This window comes from Rhincodon typus, chromosome 13, assembly GCF_021869965.1.
Source record: "Rhincodon typus isolate 14 chromosome 13, sRhiTyp1.1, whole genome shotgun sequence".
NCBI classification, from domain to species: domain Eukaryota; kingdom Metazoa; phylum Chordata; class Chondrichthyes; order Orectolobiformes; family Rhincodontidae; genus Rhincodon; species Rhincodon typus.
The window spans coordinates 25,641,274-25,657,203 of NC_063344.1; the positions used below are offsets into that span (position 1 = coordinate 25,641,274).

At 43.8% G+C, this 15,930-nt stretch overlaps 1 protein-coding gene across 5 annotated transcripts in view; it reads left to right on the forward strand.

Annotated features, from left to right (window-relative positions):
- The window catches only part of tnk2b (tyrosine kinase, non-receptor, 2b), a 252,032-nt gene that overhangs the window by 156,636 nt on the left and 79,466 nt on the right, over positions 1 to 15,930 (forward strand). For all 5 annotated transcript variants that reach the window (XM_048604620.1, XM_048604621.1, XM_048604624.1 and 2 more), the window contains one exon: positions 4,169 to 4,239. In XM_048604620.1, coding sequence (XP_048460577.1) covers positions 4,169 to 4,239 — 71 coding nt within the window. The remainder of the gene's footprint in view (positions 1 to 4,168; positions 4,240 to 15,930) is intronic.

The window sequence follows — 15,930 nt, forward strand, 5'->3', positions numbered from 1 at the left end:
GAGAAGGAGGGAGCAAGGACAAAAACAAAGGTAGAAAAAGGAATAAGAAAAGTGATAGGCAGAGAAACCAAGGACAAAATTCAAACAGGGCTATTGAGAAAAATAATAGCGAGTCAAACAATGTTAAAAAGACAAGCTTTGTGCCTTAATGTGCAGAGCATTTGCAATAAAGTTGATGAACTAATTGCGCAGATAGATGTAAATAGGTACAATATAATTGGGATTACAGAGACATGGTTGCAGGGTGACCAGGGATGGGAACTGAATGTCCCAGGGTATTCAGTATTTAGGAAGGGCAAGAAAGGAAAAGGTGGTGGAGTGGCATTGCTGGTTAAAGAGGAAATTAACACAAAAGTGAGAAAAGATATTAGCTCTAACAATATCAAGGGGCAAAAAACGTTAGGTGGTGTCAGATATAGACCCCGAAACTGCAGTGGTGATGTTGGGAATGGCATTTAAACAGGAAATTAGAGATGCATGTGATAAGGGAATATCAGTGATCATGGATGATTTTAATCTGCACATAAATTGGGCAAATCAAATTAGCCACAATACTGTAGAGGAGGAGTTCCTGGAGTGTATATGGGATGGTTTTCTTGACCAATATGTGGAGGAACTAACTAGAGAGCAGGCCGTCTTACACTGGGTACTGTGTAATAAGAAGAGAATCATTGCCAATCTAGCTGTGTGAGACTCGTTGGGGATGAGCAACCATAGCATGATAGAGTTTTTTTTATCAGGGTGGAGAGTGAGGTAGATTCAGAGACCAGGGTGCTGAATCTTAATAAAGGAAACTATGAATATATGAGGTGTTAATTGGCCTTGATAGATTGGGTGTAGTTACTTAAAGGGATGACAGTGGATAGGCAATGGCAAACATTCAAGGAATGCATGGGGGAACTGCAACAACGGTTTATTCCTGTCTGGCACAAAAGCAAAATGGGTAAGAGGACCAGTCCATGGCTTACAAAGGAAATTAGAGATAGTATCCAATCCAAGGAAGAAGCATACAGATTGTGTGAGGATTGGGAGTAGATTAGAATTCAGCAAAGGAGGACCAAGGGATTGATTAAGAAGGGGAAAATACGGTATAAAAGTAACCTTGCAGGGAACATAAAGACTGATACTAAGAGTTTCTATAGGTATGTGAAGAGAAGGAGATTGGTTAAGACAAATGTAGGTCCCCTGCAGACAGAAACGGGGGAATGTATAATAGGGGACAAAGAAATGGCTGAGCAACTGAACATACAGTTCTGTCCTCGCAAAAGAGGGCACAAATCAGATACCAGAAATATTGAAGAATACAAGATTTAGTGAGAGGGAGGAATTGAGGGAGATCACTATTAGTAGAGAAATGTTGCTGGGAAAATTGATGGGATTGAAGGCAGATAAATCCCCAGGGCCTGATAATCTACATCCCAGAGTACCTAAGGAAGTGGCTCTAGAAATAGTAGATGCGTTGGTGGTCATCTTACAGAATTCTAGAGACTCTGGAACAGTTCCTGCTGATTGAAATGTAGCTAAGTCATTCCAATATTCAAAAAGGGAGGTAGAGAGAAAACAGGGAATTTATAGACCAGTAAGCTGAACATGGGTAGTGAGGAAAATTCTCAAATCCATATCAAGGACTTTATAGCAGAACGTTTAGAAAGCATTGGCAGGATCAGACAGAGTCAGTATGGACTTATGAAGAGGAAATCATGCTTGACAAATCTGTTGGAATTCTATGAAGATGTAACTAATAGAGTTGACAAGGGGGAGCCAGTTGATGTAGTATATTTGGACTTTCAGAAAGCATTTGACAAAGCCGTGCATAAGAGACTATTATGCAGGATTAAAGTGCATGGGATTGGGGGAAGTGTGTTGAGATAGATAGAAAACTGGTTGGCAGAGAGGAAACAAAGAGTAAGAATTGACGGGTCCTTTTCAAAATGGCAGGCGGTAACTAGTTGGATGCCACAGGGTTCGGTGCTGGCACCCCAGCTATTCACAATATATATTAATGATTTGGATGAAGGGACAAAATGTAACATCTCAAGGTTTGCAGATGATACCAAGTTGGATGGGAGGGTGAACTATGACGAGGATGCAGAGATCCTTCAGCATGACCTGGATAGATTGGGTGAGTGGGCAAATCAATGGCAGATGCAGTATAATTTGGATAAATGTGAGGTTATTCACTTTGGAAGCAAAAACAAGAAGGCAGATTACTACCTGAATGGCTGTAAATTGGGAGAGGGGAGTGTGCAGCAGGACATGGGTGTCCTTGTGCACTAGTTGCTGAAGGTAAGCATGCAGGTTCAACAGATGGTAAAGAAGGCAAATGGTATGTTGGCCTTCATTGCGGGAGGTTTTGAGTACAGGAGCAGGGATATGTTGTTGCAGTTATACAGGGCCTTGGTGAGGCCACACCTGGAATATTGTGTGTAGTTTTGGTCTTCTTTTCTGAGGAAGGATGCTCTTGCTCTTGAGGGAGTGCAGCAAAGGTTGACCAGGCTGATTCCGGGGATGGCGGGATTGGCGTATGAGGAGGGATTGACTAGGTTAGGATTGTTTTCGCTGGAGTTCAGACAAATGAGGAGGAATCTCCTAGAGACTTTTAAAATTCTAACAGGACTGGACAGGGTTGATGCAGGAAGGGTGTTACCTATGGTGGGTGTGTCCAGAACCAGGTGTCACAGTATGAGGATTCGGTGTAGACCATTTAGGACAGAGATGAGGAGGCATTTCTTCACCCAAAGAGTGGTGAGCCTGTGGAATTCATTACCACAGAAAGTAGTTGATGCCAAAACATTGAATGTATTCAAGAGGCGGCTAGATACAGACCTCGGGTGAATGGGATCAAAGGTTGTGGAGAGAAAGCAGGATTAGGCTATTGAGTTGGATGATCAGCCATGATCATGGTGAATAGCAGAGCAGGCTAGGAGGGCCAAATGGCCGTCTCCTGCTCCTATTTTCTATGTTTCTATGTTTCTATGTTTCAGTGGTCACTTCCTAATTTGCCAAGTCATAATTTTAAGATATGAACCCATTGAAAGCTGGGTGTGACCGTGGACTGTATCACGTAAAGACTCTAATCCTTTTCAGAGTGTGCTGTAAACTTTGTATGCAGGTGGGTTATTGGTCAAGAAAGTCTCATTGTTTCTTTTGTTTAAAGTATAGGTTTCTTCCTAGCCAACATTTAATGGATCTTGCTTACTGAGGTACAGAGAAAGTCTTTAAACTTTACATCTTGTCATGCAACTTCTTTAAATCATTGACTGACAATTCAAACAAAAATAGAAATTTCTGTAGAACTCAGCAGATCTGTAGACAGAATGCAGAGTTACCCTTCTGGATAAGGGTCACTGGACTCAAAATGTTAAATTTGCTTTCTCACCATAGATTCTGCCAGACCTGAGTTTCTCCAGCAGTTTCTGTTTTTGTTTCAGATCGTTAGCATCCGCAGTCCTTTGTTGTATTTTACTGGCAATTCAAATAGCTTTTTAAAAAGTTACTGGTCTCAAGGGAAGGTAACACAAGTAAGAGCCTGATTCACATATTTATCTCAAGGCATCAGTCTTATTCAGCATCCCAGTACAGGTTTGGTCTCCTATAGGGCAGAGCTCAGGCTGCACGCATTGCAACCTGTGAAATTGAACATAAAGTTGTCGGACTGTGGGCCCTTTAAAGGGGCCACAGAAGGCTGCTCAGAAATCTTTACAGGTGAGAATATAAAGTGACTTTTTTTTTCCCCATACTGGCACTGATTGAAATGTTCGGCTGCCGTGGCTGGAAAGATCCATGCAGGTGTCTGTTATGTATTATTCATGTGTAGTGTATATTTTGGGGAGGGTTCACACATGTTCAGCTGGCTCATTTAATATTGTCTGATTAATCATTTTCCGTGAATTATTAATTTGTAGGAGTTTTAGTTAATAGTTCAGGGCTGGCAATTATACAATTATGCAATGGAAGAGGGCAGTACATGAGGAAATGTTAGGCAGGAGGGCATCATTTGCAATAATCAGTTGATTACTGACTAAATTATTGCTAGGTAAAGATATGCCCCCTATCATTACCACTGCACATCTAACCAGGTGAAATCGCAATCTGTCACCAGTTCGTACTTCCTACTAGGACTAGAGCTATTCATGAGAAAATAACAACTTCCATCGTGTGTTCACAGGCCAGCGGAGGTTATGGGAAGCTGTAAAACGAAGGAGAGCTGTGTGCAAGCGTAAATCGTGGATGAGTAAGGTATGCCTGTGGCTGTTGTCCATTTTATTATTGTATATGTGGAAAGGAATTTCTGATTCTGTCCTCCGTCTGTGGAAAAGCAGTTATCTCTATAAGAGATAGTAAGAACTGCCAATGCTGGAGTCAGAGACGACAGTGCGGAGCTGGAGGAACACTGCAGGCCAGGCAGCATCAGAGGAGCAGGAAGGTTGATGTTTTTGGTCGGGACCCTTCTTCAGAAACGGTGAGGGGGAAGAGAGCTCAGAAATAAATAGAGGAAAGAGGACGGGTGGGGCTGGGAAAGGTAGGTGGGATGGTAATAGGTGAGTATAGGTAGGGAGTATTGGGAATTGGTCAGTGGGATGGGTGGGGCGGATAGGCGGGAGAGAAAATGGGCAGGTTGTGTCAAGTCGAGGAGGCAGGCATGAGAGGGAGGATTGGACATAGGATGAAGCTGGGGGTGGGGAGATTTTAAAACTGGTAAATTCCATGTTTAGGCCATTGGGCTGTTAGCTCCCGAGGCGGAATACGAGGTGTTGCTCTTCCAGTTTGCGGGCAGTGTCATTGTGACACTGGAGGAGGCGTAGGATGGACATGTCACTCGGGGTGGCGGGGGAGGAGGTGGGGAGTTAAAATGGTTGGCGACTGGAAGGTGTTGTCATTTGTCGCAAACAGAGCGCAGATGCTCGACAAAGCGGTCTCTGAGTCTACGCTTGGCCTCACCAATGTAGAGGAGGCCACATCGGGAGCAGTGGATGCGTTATACCAAGTTGGCAGATGTACAGGTGAATCCCTGTCTGAAATAAAAGGTTTGTTAAGAGCCTTGAATGGAGGTGAAGTGGGGGTGGTGGGGTGTGGTGGTGGGGGAGGTGTAGGGGCAGGTGAGGCACTTCCTGCGGTTGCAGGAAAAGGTGCTGAGTGTGGTAAGGTTAGTGGGGAGTGTGGAGCAGATGAGGGAGTCACAGAGTGAGCGGTTCCTATGAAAGACAGATAGGGGTGGGGAGGGAAATATATCTTTGGTTGTGGGGTCGGATTGTAGGTGGCGGAAAATGATGCGCTCAATGCGGAGGTTGGTGGGATGATACGTGAAGACAAAGGGGATTCTGTCTTTATTTTTGTTAGGGGGCGGGGGTTTGAGAGCAGGAGTGTGGGAAACGCAAAAGATGCGGTTGAGGGCATTTTTGATCACTGGAGTGGGGAAGTTACGGTCCTTGAAATAGGAGGACATCTGGGATGTCTGGTAGTGGAACGCTCCATCTTAGGAGCAGACGTGGTGTAGGCAGAGGAATTGGGAGTAAGGGATAGTATTCTTGCAGGAGGGTGAATGAGAGGAGGTGGGTTTGAATAAGATGTCAGTTTTGTGGTGGTTACCAGAGATGGAGACGGAGAGGTCCAGGAAGGAGAGGGAGGTATCGGAGATGGTCCAGGTGAATTTGAGGTTGGGGTTACCTCAGCCTCTCCTGCTGACGCCACCAACCTCTTCACTTCCGCCAACGCTGTTCATGTCACTTCCACTCCTGAGACAGTATCCACCCCACACCCAGCTCCAGCTCTACACCTAGCCCCAGCCCCAAACCCTGCTGTATCTTCACCATTCCCCAAGACGTCCCCCTCACTGAGGGTGAACAGTCCTTAGTAAAGAACTCGCCGTTAATCCCCTCACCCACACATCAATGAGTTCTGTTCATGTTTGGATGTTGAACTCTTTTCCTGCTGGCTCCGCCTCCGCGCCTATTTCTTTAACGGGGAGTCTAACCCACCCTCTACAGACCCCCTCTCCCACCTCCAACAATCCTCATCCTCCTGGACACGGCCTCCGACCCTCCCTCAACCTCTTCATTTCCAACTGCCGTTGTGACATCGATTGCCCCAATCTCTCCACCCCCCTCACTCACTCCAATCTCTCCCCCACGGAGCTCGCAGCCCTCCGTTCTCTCTGCTCCAACCCTAATCTCACCATCAAACACACAAATAAGGTGTGGGTGCAGTAATGGTATGGTGCACTGACCTTTACATAACCGAAGGCAGGCGCCAACTCTGACACCTCCTCCTCCTACTGCCCCCTCGATTATGACCCCACCCCTGATCACCAAACCGTCGTCTCTCAGACCATTTATAACCCATCACCTCAGGTGACCTCCCACCCACAGCCTCCAGCCTTATCGTTCTCTAACCCCACTTGAACAGTCATTAACTTTACTAACACCTTTCACCCCAACTTCAAATTCACCTGGCCCATCTCTGATACCTCCTTCTCCTTCCTGGACCTCTTCGTCTCTGTCTCCCCCTTGAAACCGACATCTATTTCAACCCCACCGACTCCCACAGCTACCTAGACTACACCTCATCTCACCCACCTTCCTGAAAGAATGCGATCCCCTACTCCCAATTCCTCTGCCTCTGCCATGTCTGCTCCCAAGATAGAGCATTCCACTCCTGGACATCACACATGCCATCCTATTTCAAGGACCGCGAATTACCCCCTTTGGTGATCAAGATTGCCCTCAACTGCATCTCTTGCATTTCCCCCACTTCTGCCCTCATACCCCCACCCCCCAACAAAAACAAAGACAGAACCCCCGTTGTCCTCACATATATCACCCCATCAACCTCCTTATCCAATGTATCAATCTCCGCCACTTCCGACACCTACAATCCGACCCTACAACCAAAGAGATATTTCCCTCCCCATCCCTATCTGCCTTTTGTAGGGATCACTCACTCTGCGACTCCCTTGTCTGCTCCACACTCCCCACTAACCCCACCACACCCGGCACCTTTCCCTGCAACCGCAGGAAGTGCTACACCTGCCCAACAACTCCCCCCTCACCTCCATTTAATGCCCTAAACAAACCTTTCATATCCGACAAGGGTTCACCTGTACATCCATCAACTTGGTCTACTGTATCCGCTGCTGCTGATGTGGCCTCCTCTACATCAGTGAACCAAGCATAGACTCGGAAATCATTCTGTAGAGCATCTACGCTCTGTTCGCGACAAATGACAAACCTTCCGGTTGCCAACCATTTTAACGTCCCCCTCACTCCCTGAGTGGCATGTCTATGCTGGGCCTCCTCCAGTGTTACAATGACACCACCCGCAAACTGGAGGAGCAACACCTCATATTCCGCGTCAGGAGCCTACAGCCTGATGGCCTAAATGTGGAATTAACCAGTTTTAAAATCTCCCCACACCCAGCCTCATCCCATGCCCAATCGTCCCTCTCATTCCTGCCTCCTTGACCTGATACAACCTGTCCATCTTCTCTCCCACCTATCCACCCCACCACTCCCTACCTGCACTCACCTATCATCCTCCTACTACCTTCCCCAGCCCCACCCCTCCAATCTATTTATTTCCCACCTCCCTTCTCCCTCCCCATTTCTGAAGAAGGGTTCTGACCCAAAACATCAACTTTCCTGCTCCTCTTATGCTGCCTGGCCTGCTGTGTTCTTCCAGCTCCACGTTGTGTTATCGTCAGTTAACCCTATAAATTGGCTTTTGCTTGTTTTACATGTCTTAAACATAAAGGCTAAATTTGTAATGCACCAGCCCACAAATTTACTTCGGGTCTTTGTAAGGAACCACATATTTTTATTTTTTTTGGACTATAAACTGAAATGAGATTTAGACTGCTATATAGCTAAAATATCAGGCGAGTTTTGCAAATTGGGGTAAAAAGCAGTCAAGTGGTGCAAACTTTTAGCTATGTAAGGCAATGTGTGTTTTTGAAGCAACGAGCAGTATACTTTGAGACAGAGTGGCACCAAGAGTCTTTGAGTTAAGGAAAGTCTGCTTGCTGACAACCTGTTGATCGGTTGAGTTGCAAAGTTGCATGTGCTGGGCAGCCAGAGACATCCTGAAACTGCAAACTGAAGATATTCGTTTCTATCCCTTTTAGACAGACAAACTTAAAAAAAAGCTTAGAAGAAAGAATTCTAACAGGAAAAGTCTTGGGTCCACTAGATCAGCTATTACAGTCAATTATGGCCATCACTGTACAGCAAGTAATCATTATTGAAATTAAAAGAAACTGAGAGAGACACCCTTCAGATCTGGATTTTTCATCTTCAGAATTCAGTTCTCATCTATACTTTTTACAACTCATAATATCTGTCAAACCATCTGCCTTAATCACGAATGAGTGTGAATGCATTTGGGGTTTCTGAAGGAATTGTTTGAGTCAGAAAGTAGTAGATTAGAAATTCTTTCTTTTCTTTGGCATTTGTTAAAGTTGTGTGACAATAAATAGTTTTTTCTGTTAATAACAGAATTTGGTCTGAATTGCTTTCATCCTGAATAGCAGTCATTCAAGCAAAATGGTCATCTTGTTCAAGGAATTTGGACATCGTGGGCAAGGTCAACATTTGTTGCCCATTTCAAAAGGCCCTCGGAACTTCCTGTTCCACTCTTGGGACTGGCACAGTACAGTAAAAATTCCACACAGTATTAGTTCTCATGTACTCCGGTAAAGTTGGTGATATAGTGATAATGTCATTAGCCTAGTAACCGAAAATCCCAGGCTAATACTCTGGAGATGTGTATGTAAATAAATTCAATTAATAAATCTGAAAAACAAAACTGGTCATTGTAATGTTGGAACTGTATTACATTGTTCTCAAAACCTACCTGTTTCACTGATGTTCTTTAGGGAAGGGAATCAGATGTCCCTGTCTGATCTACCCTACCTGTGACTCCAGCAATAGCAATGTGAAATGGCCCTACAAGCCTCTCATTTCAAGGGCCATTTGAAATGGGCAACAAATGCTGACTTTGGCCGTGATGTGCTCATTCCATGACAAAGTTCGAAATAAAAGTAGTTGTACCTTACCACCATCTCCGTCAACTCAAAGGAGTTGCTAAATGATCCAACAGCTTATTCAACATCCAAAACTGGATGAGTAGAATCTTCCTCCAATTAAGTTTTTCTTTTCGTGTACTTGACATACTTTGTGCCCTGATCACTAACTCCTCCCCTTACCCTGGGGAATGTCTGAAGCCAAATGCACACCCTGCCAAAACCTTTGTACCATACTTGACCCCAAGGTGATCTTTTGACCAGCTATATCCACACTGTTTTTAAAACTCTGTATTTCTACCTTCTGTAACATCCTCCGACTCTGTCCTAGTTTCAGCTCATTTGCTTAAAACCATATTCATGTCTTTGCCTATAGACTGGACTATTCAAAAGCACTCCTAGCTGGATCTTCCACATTCTACCTTCAGTAAGCTTGAGTTCATCCAAAACTTTGATTCCTATGTCCTTAGTCTCACAAATATTCATCAATCATTCCAGTGCTCCCTGACCTACTCGCAGTTGGATTAGCAGTGTTTTGATTTTAAAATTCTCATCCTTGTTCTCAGAACTCTTCATGGTCTATCCCTCCCTCTCATTCTAATTTCAGTTCTCACAACCGTCTGAGATATCTATGTTCATTTATTTCTGGCCTTCTGGGCAAGATAAAATTGATATTTTTAGAAAGCAACATAATAGGATGAATTTTTGTGAGTGAAATGTTCACAATTTGAAACATATCTTGGGGTGATGCAGTAGGAAATGATCATGCAGTCAGAACACTACAGCATTATCTCGTACTGTTTCCAACTTCATGTCAGAGTTTTTGGAATTCCCACAGCATGTCCTTGGTAATATAAACAGCCTATTGATTAGGTTATGTCGGTTGACTAACCTGGTGCCATTGCAATAAAGCTTTAATTGAATTGTGTTAAGGATCAGTGATTTTCATAGATCTGTCTGAGAGTTCCTTTTGAGAAGGGAATGCCTCATTGTCATGGCAGCTGTGATTTCCGAAGACCTGTAACAATTAACAATGAGGAGCTGATTTGAATTGGAAGTACCAGAGCATATGTAATGGGACTCCCATGTCTGAATATGGAGCCCCACTTCTGTGTCTGGATGACTTCACAAATAGTCTTTAACTTTTTCTGAGTTTCAAGTGTCAGTGATACTTCAGTCTCAAAGTAGTATTTGCTTGGTAGCTGATTTACATTGATAGTGATTCACAAATCTCCTTATTGTCATCGGGGATTATACTGTATATAATTTACAAATTTAAGAGAAAGACATGGGTGAACAGAACTTTGTGACAAGCTATTATTTAAACTCCTTAATGAAATCAGGCAATAATGTCAAACATTCATTTGTCAATTGATCAATACTGAGATATTCAGTTAGTTAAAAGAGGTGGCCTTTTATTTTTAATGTTCTTCACCAAATGTTGCCAGTGAAGTAGTCCGAGATGAAAAGCAGTTCCCAACCAGAGAGAATCATTAACTACAAATGAGTTCCAACCCCAGCAGATATGTCATACTGCTGAATGTCCTGAAGGGGTGCTACTTCATAGCCTGACTAGATGCTGACAACTACAGAATATGACATACCCAATTTGGATCAGTATTCAAAGATCTGTTAGTATTAGCTAAACAAATGTAAGATGTGGAGAAAATCTGGTTGTCATCTTTGTGAGGCCTCTGTTCTTCTCCTAAACTTTCGTTGAGAGCGGGCTGATGTTGCACAAAGAGTTCCTTGTATGCCTGTGAATGCAGGCACTTGGACCAGATTTTCAAGTTTGAGGAGGAAAACAGGAACCAGTTCAGCTTTTGTGAATGAAACCCCACTTGGTAGAATACTAACTCAAGTTTGAATTTTCCCTTCATTGAAATGAAGATTGGAGAGAAAACCTATTAACATTACAGGCGGCACGGTTTTGAATTAGGTCTCAGACACCCAAGGCAATCAACACTGGTTTCCTCGTGAAGAGAGTTTGTCAAGCCTGCAACTGCACTACAGAGTAGCAAGATGTCCCAGGGCAATAGAACACCTAACACCCATGAGGGTGAGGAGGTAATCTCCTTGTGCAGATCTGGCAACTTTTTGTTCAGTTGCATCTCTGCCTTTAATTCATCCTATTTTGCCTGTTGCTCCTCCTTCTCCCAATAAGCTATTCCTGTCCAGGCCCTCATTATACTCAAGGTTCACAAGGCTGGAGGGTCAGGTTTTGAAAAGTGCAGTAGACCATCACATTGATAAAGACCCTTGCAGGAAGGTATTCAGAGCACCAAGCACTGCCCAAGGACATCTCAGTCTGCAGTGGCCATCAGTAGTGAAGTTGGAAACAAAAGCAGTAACTGATGGAAAGTCTCAGCAGGTCTGGCAGCATCTGTGAAGAGAAATCAGAGTTAATGTTTCGGGTCCGGTGATCCTTCCTCAGAACGGTCTAAGAACGTTTTGGTACGTGTGTTTAAGTTTTTGTATCTTCTGCCCAACAGAAGAGGTTGGAAGGGATTATAAACCAGGATGGGAGGGGTCTTTGATTATGTCGGCTGCCTTCCCAAGGTAGTGACAAGTATAGACGGAGTCAATGGATAGAAGGTTGGCTTGCATGATGGACTGGGATGTGATCACAACTCTCTGTAGTTTCTTATGGTCCTGGGTAGAGTGGCTGCCTTACCAAGCCGTGATTCATCCAGATAGAATGCTTTCTATGGTGCATCTATAACAATTGGTAAGAGTCTTGATTTCTGAACAGTGACCTCCAGTTTTAGATTCTTCCACAAGCGGAAACATGTTTTCCAGATGCACCGTGTCAAAACCCTTCAGGATCTTGTATGTCTGAATCAAGTCACCTCATTCTCTTCTAAGCTCCAGCAGATACAAGCCTTCCCAACTTTTCTTTGTATGACAACCTACCCATTCCCGGTTGTAGTCTAGTAGAAACCTTTTCTGAACTTCGTCCAATGCATTTACATCTGATTAGGTGATATATCAAAGCTTATTGAGAAAAATAAAGGCTTATACTGAGTTGGCGTCGAAAGAAGATTGGGTAGCTAACAGTAAACGGAATTGGCATAAATGGGTCATTTTATTTTTGGCAAGATAAGGAGATGAATACTTTACACAGTAATCCCGATGTGGACTCATCAAAGCCCTGCATAATTGAGGCATATTTTGCTGACTTGTATATTCAATTCTTTTCACATTTAAAAAAAAGTTCTATCACCTTTCCAAATTACTTGCTGTACTTGCGTACTAACCTTCTACTGTCCGTACATGAGGATACCCAGCCTCCTCTGCATCTTAGAGCTCTGTGATTTCTCACCATTTAGATAATGTGCTTTGTACTAATTACTGACACATGAACAATTTCACATTTTCGCACATTATACTCCATTTGCCAAATCCTTGCCCACTTGTTTAATCTATCTATCCTTTTGTAGCTTCCTTACTTCCTCTTGACAACTTATATATCTTTGTCAATAGCAAATTTACCAATCATAATGTTAGTCCCTTCGTTCAAGTCATTTATATAAATTGTGAAAAGGTGAACCCCAGCACTGATCCCCTGTTGCATCACATCTTGCCAATCATAAAAAGACCCATTTTTATGCCAATTCTGTTTGCTGTTAGCTACCCAATTTTCTTTCCATGCCAACACAGCATAAGCCTTTATTTTCCTCAATAAGCTTTGATATATCACCTAATCAGATGCTTTCTGGAAATCCAAGTACAGTATGTACATCAATTTTCCTTTATACCCAGCATGTTACTACTTCAAAAAACTCCAATAAAACCATGCTGACTCCGTCTGATTACCTTGAACTTTTCTATAATCAGATGTTAAACTAATTGGCTTTCTAGCTCCCTTTTAGAATACAGGAGTTACATTCATTATTTTCCACTCTACTGTCATTAGCCATTCCTTTTAAGACCCTGGAACAAAGTCAATCAGGATCTGGGACTTGTCAGCCCACAGCTCCAGTAATTAGCTCAGAACCACTTTCCTGGTGACTGTAATTTTCTTCAGATCCCCCACCCTTCACTTTCCTGATTTACAGCTATTTCTAGGATGTTATTTGTATTCTCTATCCCATTGTATAATACCGGTTCTTTTCTTTATTTCAAAATATACTCTATTCATAAAAATATCTTTATATACGTACATAGTTACTAAAGCAGTTTGGCTCTGTACAGTAGAATATAAAGAAACAAACAAACATTGCAGTTTGACTCTATACAACAAACAAAGCAAAGACATTTCTTTCTTGCACAACACAGGTTTGTTCGGGGGTGAATTACTGATCCCAGAGCAGACCTGACCCAGTTGGTGATGACCAACTGGGATTTTGAAAGTCACAGTCAACAGTGAAATTGGTCACCAATTTCTAAATTTTCCCTCTCACCCTTCTGCTTGTAGATGAGGGTGATAGTGCCTTTCCTCATAAATGCCAGAAGCATACTGTCATACACCACTAGCAGGTCCTGACCAATAAAGTCCCACAGCGCTGAATACAACTCAGCTGGTAAGCTGTTGTTTCTGGGAGTTTTGTTCTTTTCTGAGGACTCGAGGGCCTTGTTCATCTCATTCAGGGATAACAGCTGGTCCATCCTCTCCCGTGTGCACAACTGAGAGGCCATGCTGTCTGGGAGCTTTGTGTCATACAGTCTGGCATCTTCAGGATGTCAGACTGAGATGACATTACCAAGCCAACTTTTTTCCTTCAGGTTGCTGAGCACAGAGCTTTTCTTGTGCACCTTCTGGAAGAAGAAACGAGAGCATGTCTCGTCCAGCTGTGCTGTATGGTGCGGACTCCGGACCATTTGGAGGCCTCAGAGACAAAGAGCGAGGCTTGCTGGTTCTTCACCTCCTGGAGATCCTCTGTGACAGCTCTCACTGTCGCTGTCGCTGTCGCTTTCTCTCTCCTGCTTTTGAACACCTTTGAGAATCGAGAACCTCTTGATGTTCCCCTTGACTGTTACCCACCAGTCTGCTGGAGACTCAGAGGGGCTTCATGGTTCTCCAACCTGTCTAATCCCTTTTGAGCTCCTTTGTGTTCTGGGGTCAAGTTTTACATTCAACTTCACTGTTCCCTTGCTGGCCTGCTGGTCATCCTGTAGGTGACACTTAGCCAGCAGAAGGCAGCGGTCAGAGAAGAACATTGGCTTGACCTCGGTGGATCTGACAGAGAGCGTGTGGGACACAAACAGGAAATCTATCCTTAACAGACCTGTCTCACCGTGACCAGATGTATCTACACTGCGCTCTGTCTGTAGGGGTGCTGATGATGTTGTGCTTGGCAACTTTAACAGTTTCCATCAGCAATCTGGACGTGGAATCCAGTTTGCTGTCAGCTCCTCCGGATCGTCTAGCTGCATTGATGATGCGGTTGAAATCTCTAGCCAGAATGACCGGCCTGGATGGCACCAGCAGAGTGGGAGCTGTTGCAGGACATCCAGTCACTTACTCTTTACCATCAGGGAGTACGTGTTAATTAATGTCAGGTGAGCGTTTCTGTACATAACGTCTGCTATGAGAATGAACTTGCCCACCACCCCCTTAACCTTGGAGATGATGAAGTTGCCTCTTCATAGCAAAATACCCAGGCCAGAGGAACAGCAGTTGTTTCCTCCTGACCAAATTGATGGCACATAGGCCTATAAGTTCGATCATTTCCTATAGCTGATGAGGTGTGGTACCCTGCGCTCCTGCAGAAATAGGAGGTCTGCTTTGACATTGGTCTGGTAAGCCAATATGGAAACAGGTTGCATACTGGACTTAACGCTACACACTGGCAATTTTAAAACCCATTTTATACTGGCAATTTTAAAACTCGTTTTATGTTAGCAACTTTAAAACCCATTTTTAAGATTTGATAAAATTACCCATATAGCCAGTGACCGTTCACCCATGGGTTTCATCACTGGGGGAGTCCCTGCATCCCCTTAGTGTGGCCAAACTGTTGGACACTGTCAGTGCCGTGCTGTTCCTCTCTGGGGACACTGTTGTGATTTGGTGTCATCAGGGTAAAGACAAAGCCAGGAAGGCCCAGTTCTGAGTCCGACAGAGGGGCTGTCATGCTTTAATTGAGCGCTGTTGCTTCCGGTTTTCCGGAGCTCTGGTATGGTGGGTATGACTGGTATTTCTAGATTGGGGGTTGCACCTCTCCTTCCCCCTCTGTGGAGCTGTGCCTCTCTTTTTTTTGTTGGTGGCTGTCCCTCCACACAGCTTCATTGTCCGAGGAGCTGCTGGTGTGTCTGTTATTCAGCTGTCTCTTTCCAGTTCTCTGTTTAGCTCCAGGGAGATACTATTCTAACAATACAACCTGAAAGCATCTATGAACTCATCATCTTGGCTAGTTTTACTTTTTTGTTGTCAAATTTGTTTATGCTTGGTACCAAAGTCTCATTAGCTGATACGACGTGAACTGTAATCAGATCTGTAACAATGATTTTATGATAATATGCTTGGTCCAGAACTTCTGTCAGTTCTTGATTTAAAATCTCTGTTTGTCTTTCCCTACTCTTCCCATCCCCCATTTTCTGTCTCTTGCTGTGTGTGCCAGAAGTGCAAACAAACAGGAAATCCAGGATTAAGTAGCTTCTAAAATTACATGTGTTCATTGCCGTTTTTGGCAGCAGTGGCTGATAGTGTAATCAGCAGCTCAAGGTCCTGGTACCAATCAATCAACACATCACAGCTTCTCTGTGACAAAACATACACCCGCTTTTATCATTCAGGGTGGATACAAGTCTCAGGAAATTCTTTGGCACAGAACAGATTTAAATAAAGTACCTCCTGCTCACTGCATTATTTTTAGCCAGTTGTCTTTTGATCCCCCTTTCTAGAGTTAGAGTTAGCTAACAGACAAGTTGCTCTTAGTATATTGGAAATGTAACCCTTTCGTCTGCTACCT